We start from the raw sequence: 12,419 nt of genomic DNA, 5'->3' as shown, positions 1-12,419 counted from the left end.
TCTAAAGAGATGTGTTTTCAAAGCAGTCTTGAACACAGGAAGAGAGGTGGTGTTTCTTAGGTCAGGTGGTAGAGAGTTCCAGGGGAGATGGGTGGAACAGGTGAAGGCCCTGCTCCCCATRGTGGAGAGGMGGGCAGTGGGCACTTGGAGGTTTAGGGAAGAAGAGGATCTGAGAGAGCGGGAGGGGATGGAGATRTGTACRAGGTTGGACATGTAAGGAGAGGCAAGATGGTGGATAGYTTTAAAYGTGAGAAGAAGAATTTTGAAGACGATGCGTGATTTGGAGCCAGTGGAGCTGCKGCAGSACTGGGGTGATGTGGTCATGGGAGGAGGTTTGGGTGATGACACGTGCAGCTGAGTTCTGCACCATCTGAAGCTTATGGAGGGTTTTGTTTGGGAGGCCAAAGAGAAAAGAGTTGCAATAATGGATCCGTGAGGTCACAAGACTGTGGACAAGGATGGCTGTGGTGCGGGGTGTGGAGAGGTGGACGGAGACGGTTGATATTTCTGAGGTGGAAGTAGGCAGACTGAGTAACATTATTGGCGTGAGCAGTGAAGGAGAGAGTGGTGTCAAGGATGACTCCAAGACTCTTGACCTGAGGGGAGGGGGTTAGCAGAGAGTTGTTGATAGGGATGAGGAGATTATTAGATTCTGAGATGGAATTTTTAGTGCCAACAAGGATGATTTCTGTTTTATCACTATTCAGTTGAAGGAAATTGTCTGAAAACAGTGATTGAGTTCATTGAGACAGTCAGAGAGGATGGAGGGAGGGTGTGTGGAGTTTGGCTTGGTTGACAGGTAGAGCAGTGTGTCATCGGCATAACAATGGAAATGGACAACAAACTTGCAGAAAATGTAACCAAGAGGAAGGAGGTAAGTAATGAAAAGAAGGGGTCCAAGGACAGAGCCTTGTGGCACGCCAGTGGAGACGGGGGATGACTCAGAGAGGAAGGATTTAATCTGGATGAATTAAGTGCGGTCAGAAAGATAAGATTTGAACCAGTTAAACGCAGTACCTGAGATGCCAATGGATGTGAGTCTGTTGAGGAGAATAGAATGAGAGATTGTATCAAAAGCAGCACTTAGGTCAAGGAGGATGAGGATGGACAGGAGACCAGAGTCAGCAGCAAGGAGAAGATCATTGGTGATTTTTACAAGYGCGGTTTCGGTGCTGACATTTGCCTTGACATTATTATTCTGTATCTCTCTGAGAACTGCTATTATAATCTGTCCTATGATTGAAAGACGCCACTGATGTCTGTTTTAATTTTGATCCCGCTGTAAACCTGTAACTTTGTGATTGGTCTCCGAGGCTCSACCCRGTTTGACAAAACYGTTCCTGTAGCCACGGCTAGTCAGTCTGCGGTGGTGCTCAGGGCTTTGATCCTCCCTGATCACCTCGCAGCTCGTCTTGCCCTTTGCAAAACCTTTTATTAAATCAATGACCATACTGAATGTGCAGTGCACTCTTTTTATTCACGTGTTTCTGCCCGTTAGTAAATATTTCTACAACAACCCTTATCAAACTACACTAAGTGCTGAAACAGCTGTTTAATGATTTTTTATAGATATGAAGAATAACCAGTTTGTCCAGATGTTCATTTACACAATGTGACRGTTTTGTGCACATGCAAATGCAATAAATAAGTTTGTAAAATGAGTCAGATTTAAAGAGCCAATCTGTGCATAACTGCTCATGTCTTTTTTTAAATAATCTAGTTATTACAGAAAAATTATATTTTCTGAKTCAATCAGATCTTTCCAGTGGCTGCATTTATTAGCCACCCAACAGRTCTCTTATTGGCTACTTTAAAAAGTAAACTCAATCTGTGAAAAGGTCACACTTTGGTAAGCTGCTCACTAATGCATCATGAGTAATGCAACAGCACTTTGCCTTGCTCACAGACTGGATGGTAGGTTGTGAGAATGTGAGAATGAAGGAGAAACTCCTGGAAGCTGTCATCACTGTGGCGACCCTGCTGGTTACTGAGCAACAACAATGTGTGTTGAACACAACACAGTCTGACACGAGACTGAGAGTCAGAGCTGGGAACACATTTGTTAACACACACTCACACACACGTACATAAAAACCTTATTTATGTTTCAAACTTCTGACATTTGCAGCAACACACCCAGAAACACCCACTCCCTGACACCCTGATTACGTGCAAAYACTTATTTACTTATATCCATTTAGCTGCTCAGCTGTTGATGACATCATCATCCCAAACCTCCATGTGTTATGCTGCWGGGCACTGCTTCCTGTGTGACTCTAATAAAACACAACTGAGCAGTACTTGGATTTATCCAACATGGTGTGTGTTTCACAGTTTCAGACACCCAGTTCTGCTGTGTAACGTTTTGTTTGAGGGGTGACTACTGTATGTAAAACACTAAGGTCTGAGTTTCATACCTTTGCAGGCAAAACACTTAATGTGGAAGTGTTTGTTCTGAACCCGGAGAGCCTCTCCTTTACAGGGCTTCCCACAGTTCTGACAGGGCACTGGTCCTCCTCCTCCTCCTCCGCCTCCTTGCTTCATCTTCTGCTGCTCCAGAGGCCCGGGGACGGCCTGCTGCTGAAAAACTACACAAGACAAAAGTTATTTTAGATTTCATTCTATTACACATAGAGACAGTATTAAWGTTCATAAGATTCAAAGCTAATTCAAATGACAATAAAGCATGGACAGAATGCTCAGAGTGTGTCGAGGATGATTGTCAGCTACAACTACCCCATACTGTATTTTAACTTAGTATCTATTAAATCATGTTCACTTCGTCCTTATTGACGTAAATCCAACGAAAACTTTCCGAGAGTTCATTCTTTCAGTAGTTTACAAGATATTTTGCTGACAGACTTATGAATGAACACACAAACACACAAACCCACGCACATACAAGCATGTACAATCTGTCAAACCTTCCATAGCAGCAGGCTACAAAAATCAGAGGAATCCAAATTTTTCCTGGCTTTTGAAAAGCATGGCATGGAAAATGTTTTTCAAAAAGAATCACATAAAATATCTGCTACTAAAATATTACCCATAAAAAAATCAACCAAAACTAATTCTTTGAAGGAAGAACTATCGCTAAACTTCAGTTTATGTCCACAGACCAAAATCAATGCTGGAAACCGTCTAAATAAAAACTGTGTTTATTTTTGACAGAGTTTATTTGTCTCATTTGTTACATCTAGTCTGGATTAAGCTAAAGCCCTAATCCTAARTGTCCCTCAATCAGTACTGAGTTAAACCTGGTGTTCTGGGAGCTAAGAGTCAGACACTTCAAGCAGGAGCTTTATTTTAAACTTTGAATGAAACAGATGTTCTTTCACACAATTAAAATTTAAATGACCTTTCTCCTCATTTTGGTTGTAAAAGTGGAACACGTCTTTTCAGGTCTGACATTGTCGGTTTGCAGGTTTCACAGTGAACTTACTGAAAGTTGACATCATTCTGAGGCTAGATAAACTCTAGAACCATGACATATTCTCGACAATATTACTAAGCAAATTGTCTCATAAACGCTACACAAATAAACATGAAGTGTGCCAAAATCAATGACACAAGTGTGGTCTAAAGTAAAAAGGTAAAAAGAAAAATCTATAAGATCCAAACTGTATCATAAGTACGCATGGTTCTCTTCCCTTTTCATCATAATCCTGCCTTGCCTCACTACTCATTGTTATTTCAGTCCTGACAAGAGCATCTGTTGAATAATAGGCTCTTTGTGTTGTTGCATCAGTTGTATCAGGCCTCCATGGTTACTAATAATTGGTGTGGAGGGGAAAAGTTCAACAAATGAAGTAAAGTCAAAGAGGGTAGAGACAAAAACCATTAGACAGAGAAATTGAGCAGAGTTTGGATCGTATGGTCTCATCTGTGGTGGTTAACTCAGTTTATCAAGTTTATCAAGGTGTTAGCAGGTGTTATTTCATGAAGTGGGCAGATTCAGTTGAAACTCTTTAAAAGTAAATGGTAAATGGACTGAACTTACATAGTGTTTTATCAAGCCCCAAGGGGACCGCAAAGCGCTTTACACCACAATCATTCACTCATTCACACACTGATGGTGGCACACTGACAGAGGCAGGGCTGCCATGCAMCGGCACCACTGGACCTTCTGACCACCATCAGTAGGCAAGGTGGGTGAAGTGTCTAACCATTGGATGCACATCTACAAGTTACTGTGTTTATGAGCCAAATAGACATCAGCACAAAACTAAAAATACACAAAAATTATATCTCAAATAGTTTTACAGAAACTGAGGTCTAACTTGGTGCGACAGTTTTTGAGTCATCCCCATCATACGATCCATCCACACCAGAACTAAGTCATTTAAAAACATTAAGTTTTTTATTGTTTCATTCATGCACATTGGTGTTTCAGGAGCACCAGAACTGTGTTTTTAAATGTCACCATTGCATTTTTTGAGCAGACAACTAAAACACAATCTTTTGAAAACTCTAATGTATTCCATTCTCTAACCTAACCTACAACTCAACATGTCAGACACTCATGGAGACACCTCGAGGTTTTATTGGTGCACCTATGAACGCACGGTCTGTTTGTTAGATCTGGTGTCTTTTTACAAGTCGACACTTGACAGGAGAGAAAAAGCAGACCTTTTACTTACAGAAACATCTTCCACCCACCCACAGCAAAATTAACTGATTTTTAGATGCTTCACTTCAGTGTAACAGCATCTTAAATCAATAATTAATTTCCTATTAACCCTACCATGGTGGACTGGCCCAGCAAGCTAGCGCTCAATCTCTCGAATCCCTTCCAGTGGAACGTGCCCAGAAACCCCTCCAGAGGGAGGCATACAGGAGGTTTTCTGACTCCTTTCCTGTCACTCCCAGATGTTTTAAGTCCAAATCCTGACCCAGGGGGAACCTCTGATTTAAAAATGTTTAATATGAAATAACACCATGTAAGACATCATTTTGTAATAACAACACATTATGTAATAATGTAATAAAATCAGGCTTCAAAATGTAATAAACTCACGCTAAAACCGCATTATGCAATAATTGACGCAAAATGTAATAAAAGTCTTCAACGCATTATGTAATAACGTTATTACATTTTGCGGTAATTGTTACTTAATGTGGTGGTGTAATAATCTGGTGCATTATGTAATAAACAATCAAAAACCAGTATTTCTGTTCATCCTAATCAATATACTTGTAATAACTGTCATGTTGAAAATAGTACATAATTAAATCTTTATAACTTTGGTCAATAAACACCGAACGTCTCATCTTTTATTTGCATTTTCAGTCAAATTCTTGTGTAGATGGATGTATAGAGCAATCTCACAGATTTCTTTCATGTTTTATGGAATCTTTCAAAAACTTAGTTTCTAATTTATTCAACATGTCAGAGCCTGTAGGATATAAAAACAATTATTAACATCTCTATTGCTAGAAACAACTTCCTCCATCCTCATTTCCTTCTGATACAGAAGCCGACAGTCCACCTGCACCCCGCCCCCCTGCCCTCCGTGGCTGATGGTCCGCCTGCACCCCCCACCCCACCACCACTTGTGATTAATACAGATTTTTTAAACAAAAATTACAGATTTTTAAGGTTCATACATGTAAACGTCTGAAGGAGTTGACATGTATGTACAACAAACTTTTATAATGTATATATTTTGAGAGTTGTCTACATAGTGGAATAATTTCTGTAACAGGGATCAGGACAGTAAATCTGAAAAGGCAAATAAAAGATGAGACGTTCGGTGTTTATTGACCAAAGTTATAAAGATTAGTATTTTCAACATGACATTTATTACAAGTATATTGATTAGGATGAACAGAAATACTGGTTTTTGATTGTTTATTACATAATGCACCAGATTATTATACCACCACATTTTGTAATAATTGCCGAAAAATGTAATAATGTTATTACATAATGCGTTGAAGACTTTTATTACATTTTGCGTCAATTATTACATAATTCGGTTTTAGCGTGAGTTTATTACATTTTGAAGCCTGATTTTATTACATTATTACATAATGGGTTATTACAAAATGAGGTCTTACACACAACTTTATTTAGTTCAGTCTATGGTAATATGAGAAAATAAAACAGTAACCRATTCCTGCAGCCCAGAGGCCCTGCATCCTTCCTACTCCCATGTCTCGTATTTGCTGCCAGTTGTCCTTGTCATCAATCAGCCATTGTCCCAAAGGTCGCAGCCAGGCAGGCAGCCATCTGAGCAATCTAACACTACATGTCTGCACCACATTCAGTCACACCACYGGGATCCTCCGGACACACCCTCCAACCACTGACACAGCTCTTTAGGCTTAGCACCTGCAAATGTTTGCAACTGGCATGCACCTTGAAATCCAACCATACAACGAAAAAAAAACAACATACATTTACATAGCAAGCCACTACACTTTATAATATACAAGTGGCTGTGTCTCAAATTCTTCTTCAGGAGGCCAGGCTCCTATACCTCCTAAAAATAGGATGTTTCCTTAACTCACGGGGATCCCATAATGCCTGGCAGCATTCCTGGAGTCAACCATCTGCAGAGGCAGCATGGGTGAGATCAACATGCTCACATTACCGCAGCAGGACAACTCTGGGGGATAACATACTGACCTTGAGGACTTTTGTGCTGCGTTTTGGCATTAAATAGATTCTATACAATGTACATTATAAATTAACAAAAGATAAAATAATTTTTATGTTTGAGATTCAAGGAAATGTCCTTTGGATTAAAAAGTCGACACTATTCTAAACAGTTTATAAACGTAATTTAAAGCTGAAATGGGAGCAACCTTTTGGTCCCAGTACACATCTTAATACGCACATGATCATGGAGAWAGGGTTAGGGTTGGACTTATAGCCACACATCTGTAGAGCACCAGCCCATTCTCACTTTCAACTCATCACATATTGACGCTTGGTCTAGTTTCCCTCTGCGTCTKGTTTTGACRCATCGGGTAACCCCCTCACRTCAGTTATTGATGAGATGAGAACAAGGAGGAGTCGGWTGAGTCCGAAAATGCATGACAGTTAACCATCCAAAATCCTAATCTGGACCCTGGTTCCAAAAATACAACAGAATTTTTTTCAATTCATGGTTAGGSTTCAATTCAGTTAAAGGGTAAAGAAGGAGAGAAGGTGGGGACACCTGGTTGTATTTATAATGTTTGAAAAAACTTTCACATTTTACTTWCAAAATGTTTTATTGGTAAAAATACGAATTTACTGATATCTTCACAGAGCTTCAGTTTAGACGTAGGTCAGTTTAGACCAGCCATTATTCAGTCATCAATGAGGTCTAAATGAACTCAACCAAACTAAATCACTGGCATCTTATAAGCACTAAAAAAACAACAAAATTCAAGTTTTAATATGGCAGCAATCTACTTTTGTTTGTGTTGAGTTCAGATTAGCCATTAGCTTGTCAGATTTGTTAAACCTAAATGTTTTATTTTCAAGCTGAGGTTTTTAAAAGTCGGGCTGCACAAAATCTTGTGATGTCCAGTATTATTGTTAGTGTAGATTCTCAACCATACCCTGGACATCTAGTTGAAAACGGGGAACACAAATTGTGATGACAGGATCAGTTGCAAAAAACAACAAATATTTTAACTCCTCATTTTCTCTTCCATCATCACCTACACCAGATGTGTGGGACTAACAAATCTCTCCTTCTCCAGTTTTCAGAAATCACATTTTAAAATTCCTTTTGGGGGCAGCTGTGGATCAGTGGTCAGACCGTCCTCTAATGGAGCTGGAGGTTTGACTCCATCAGTMATAAGACCCTGAACCCCTCACTGCCTCTGATGTGTCCCATCAGTGTTTGAATGTGATCTAAAACTCTGATTAGACATGATATCTAAATATAATTTATTCAGGTTAGATTTGTGTGTGAATGTTTGTGTGGATATGTAAATGAAGGCACAGATTGTGTTTTAAAGCCTTGCGGTCGTAAGTTTCTGTATAAATTTGGACCATTCACAATTTTTAAAGAAGCAATAAAATTAATTGTCACAGTGGACTTAAAGTGCACAACTATTACACCTTTAAAATCATTATCAGGAGTTAACAGACTTGTAAAGGTTTACCCTGACACAATACAATTATCAACATGTGCAATGTTTATAAGATTGCTGACACCTAGCTTTACCTTCCTTTATCCATGACTTCACTTCTATGGAGTTTCCTGTCTACTAACACAACACTCCATTATCTCATCCTCATTAGAGGCAAAGAAAAAGACACAGACAGCCTGARGTTCACAGAGTAAAATATCTGTTTAAAACATGGACAACGAACAGAAAGGAGGCAATATCTCACACTATCATAATTACAGTCAGTGTTTGCTGTCCTTTGCACCTGCCCTATGAAGCAAACCCTGCAAAAGGTTGACCTCTGAGCTATTTTTTTATTATTTGGAATGGCTCAAAATGGTTTAAGCCATATGGCTTCTTGTGCGTGATGAAGCTGAGGTGCTTTCGATGTTTTGTGTCACTCCTGGCTTGCCGTATATTTACATCTGGTTGATGTTGGCGGCACGACGGCTCAGTGGTTAGCACCGATGCCTCATAGCAAGAAGATCCTGGGTTTGATCCCTGGTTTGGACCTGGGGTCTTTCTGTGCCAAGTTTGCATGTTCTCCTCGTGCTTGTGTGGGTTTTCTCCAAGTATTCCAGTATCCCGCACCCATAAAAATATGTATAAAAGGTTGCCTTCAGGTCCAGGCCTCCCTTGAAAAAGAAATCTAAGATCTCAACAGGACTTACCTGGTTATATAATGGTAAATAAAAAATAAATAAATAAATTAAATGTTCGATGCTAACGTTAACTTGTCTGGGGCAAAACAAAATAAACTAACGAATCACTAGCTGCGTTTCCATTGCAAATATGCGCAAAACTTTGTCGATATTCTGTTAATGTTGAAAAACACAGTTTCGCAACTGCAGTGTTTCCATTAAGTAAAAAATGCTATTAAAGTCACGCGTGAATACGTTTGTTCTCGCGATAAGTCATTTCAAACATGGCAGCAATGGATGTAAACACATAGCATATTGCTACCACAACACTAGTGCTCAATCATCAGAGGAGACGTCGGCGTCTTTTATCGAGGCTTTCCAGCGACAAGCCCCTACTTGGGAGCGACTACGTAGGCTATGTTTTTGGGAAATTGTAGTTGGTGAGTTTACTATTTTATTTTACTACTTCTGTGATAGTGCTACTACTTCTACTTCCTGTTGTCTTCTTCGTCGTCATCTTTTTCACAAGGAGAAACAGCCGGTTGTTGATCACTTGACTCCCGTGATGCGAAAAAAGTGTTTCTATTGCAGCGCAAAAACATTTTGTCGAAAAACGTAATTTTTTTCTAAACTGATGTGTTTCCATTGAGCAAATTTATTTTCGAAATTCTAATCTGCGCATTTTCTTGGTCAATGGAAACGCAGCTACAAACATTACCAGCTGATTCTCTGCAGGACTAAAAGATAACAGAGACCATGGCAACTTTTGTTTGCAAAGATTTGCACTTGTACACGGTAGACTCTTAATTTCTTAAAAATTAATGCATCCAACAACACTGTCACTTGCAATACTTAAAATTGARTTGAATAGAATTGTGATTAATTGATTCAGAACCTAATGAATCGAAATTGATTTGATTTAGAGAATTGGCCAYGATACCCAGCCCTAGTATTTACAGTATTGTCTATAGAGGCAGAAGCAACATGAGAAGCAGAGTTCTGACTGTGGCTGAAAAACAAACCTTAGTAAAGCTGAGAGAAGAGTCTGAGTCAATCAGAATTAATCTACAAACTTTTATCTTAATCAGTTCACCTATTGGGAATGTTCTGAAGAATAAAAAATCTCTGGTGTACAAAGTACCAACCGCCTAACTACACCAAAAGATGGAAACCACTCATCAGCAAGAAGAACAAACTGGAATTTACCAAAAACATACAGAAACGAGCTTCTAAGATCCTGGGACAAGTTTTATGGACTGATGAGACCAAGATGGGTCTTTATCAAAGTGATGAGAAGACTAAAGAACATGTGTATTGTTTAGCACCTTTCTATCCAACCACCCATTCACACAGCACTCTACTAGATCTTTCTACGAAGCTAACAAACTTTTTTTAATTTGATTTGCTACTATAAGAACTACAAGACCTTGTAGTATCAGATAACTGTGCAGCAAAAAGTTATTAAAACAAATAAAAATGAAACTAGTAATACACTTTAAAAAATCTTTTGGTCAAGGCTAGAAAGACATGCTCTAGAGWTGCAGGTTGCCGACCCCAGTTCTATTAAAACTCCTTACAACACTGAAATTTCTTATGTCTGGTTTGCCTCAAAGTGACTAAGTTAAATCCTTACTTCAACAGGGCAGCCCGCACCACCACTGCCAATTACTACTCCTTATCTGGGATCTTGATAATGCAGCCCCTAAAGGTACTGACCCACCAACACAAATAAGTGAAAGAGGCTTCACTGGAAGCCTGTGTCACACAAGAAGAACACAAATGTTTGGTGATGTCACTGGATCACAAGCTTGATGGTGCTATCAAGATTTCACAACTGGATATTAGGTATTATCATAGAGTTAAATAACAGTAGACAGAGCCCAGCCTATCCCGTCCACWGTTAGCATCTGTGACAACATGGAGGAGCAAAAGTGGTGACAATACAGGGCGTCGACTCACAGCCCTTACAGTAACTATCAGATTAACAACCATCCCACGTGGATCTGTCACGAATTATCTTTAATCTTTTTACAAAAATTATAATGATGTAAATTTCATTCAACAATCATGTAAAACAGCAGAAATATACAAGAAAAATATAGAATTCATAGGTAACAATGATCTAAACCACCCTTGAAGCCACTCAATAACATATATAATYATTCTAATTATACTTCAACTAGTAATAAAGTATATTTATTATTTCTTTCCTAATAAATATTTCCAGTCAATACTTGGAAAACGTTCTCTGTGTCATGATCTGTGTTTATTTTCTTAGTTTTCTAGTGTGTTCAGTGTTCCCCAGTGTGTCACAGCTCAGCTGCACCTGATTCTGTTTGATTGTTACCCTTGTGTTTCTCCCCAGGTGTGTTCTGTTTAGCAATTAGTTCTGAGTATTTAAGTCCTGTCTTGTCTCTGTCTGTCGTGGGATCATTTTGTTTTTGTTTGATGCGTCCTCTGAGCTTTGTTCCCCTGCCTGTGATCTCCTTGATTTCTGTAAGTACTGCTGTCTCTACAACATTTTGTTACTTTAATAAATTTTTGTTAAACTTTGTGAGCCTGCCTGCGCCCTGGGTCTGTCCTGCCTAAAATCCCTACACTCTGTTTACCTAGTTATAGGATGAAACTTGTCTCTGATACTGCCTAACAATCTACTCAACAGGTCAGGTTTGTCTAAAAGAAACTTTAAAATAGTTATATATAATATTATTTTACACTATGTCAATATTGTAAAAATCAAAAGGAATACCAGCTTGTAATATTTGTGTTAATTTATAGCCTGATTAAGCAGCGTGCTCTGTATAACAGTATATGCTACAGAAGCTAATGTCTGCTAACAAATTCAAGACTTGTGACCAAACTATTMGGCTGAAGTTTGAACATTAAACTTTTTCAGTAGTTATTACCCTAAACAGCTAAAGATGAATAATGTACGCTAATGGCAACAATTTTAACAGTTCATTTATTTGAACACATTTTCTCAATAACCCACACACTAGGTGTTTCATGACTCTATGTAGACCATAGACCCCAGCTTTGCGGTCAGCTGTGTAGCTTGAGGGTGACTGCTGACTTGACTGCTCACATTCTACAACACTTCTAACAATCAGTGTGTTTATGTTCTGTCTGCAGTCTTGACCTCAACCTTACTGAACTCCTACGTTTGTCTCAGAGTGACCAATACAACTTCATCAGACGACTGGTTGAAGAATGGAATATCATCCCACAGCAGGGTGTGACCAAGCTGCCGAGGAAGAGGAAGARCCAGTCTGTTGAGGATGTATATGGTTCTTCCACATGCTACTAAGAGCCCATTTGTTAAATTGCTTATATTTCTTGCTTTTTCAGACTTTAATCATCCAATCCAATAAATGACACCAAGCAGCCCATAAATGCATCTTCCTTACAAATGGGCTACTAGTTAATGGGAAATAAACAACCTTTCTAATAGTAGAAGATTTACTGCCATAAAGTATTGTTCCAACAAAGAACCAAACCCAGATTTTCTTTACTTTCTGTGTTAAGTTTAAAGTTTCTAAATGATGTATGCTAATGAGAAGTAGTTCTGTGATAGTTTCAAATTGACCACATTAGCTGGATGATCCAGTGATTTAGGATGTGTGTGTGTGTGTGTGTGTGTGTGTGTGTGTGTGTGTGTGTGTGTGT

The 12,419-nt window shown here is 39.0% G+C and overlaps 1 protein-coding gene across 1 annotated transcript in view; it reads right to left on the bottom strand.

Moving 5' to 3' along the window:
* ablim2 (actin binding LIM protein family, member 2) overlaps nucleotides 1–12,419 on the bottom strand; it is a gene marked incomplete in the record, with an annotated part of 95,611 nt that overhangs the window by 67,317 nt on the left and 15,875 nt on the right. The window contains 1 exon segment of the mRNA XM_014017478.1: nucleotides 2,418–2,588. Coding sequence (XP_013872932.1) covers nucleotides 2,418–2,588 — 171 coding nt within the window.

The sequence above is a fragment of the Austrofundulus limnaeus genome, unplaced genomic scaffold, assembly GCF_001266775.1.
Source record: "Austrofundulus limnaeus strain Quisiro unplaced genomic scaffold, Austrofundulus_limnaeus-1.0 Scaffold169, whole genome shotgun sequence".
Lineage (NCBI taxonomy): Eukaryota > Metazoa > Chordata > Actinopteri > Cyprinodontiformes > Rivulidae > Austrofundulus > Austrofundulus limnaeus.
This window is presented reverse-complemented; position numbering and strand designations above follow the sequence as displayed.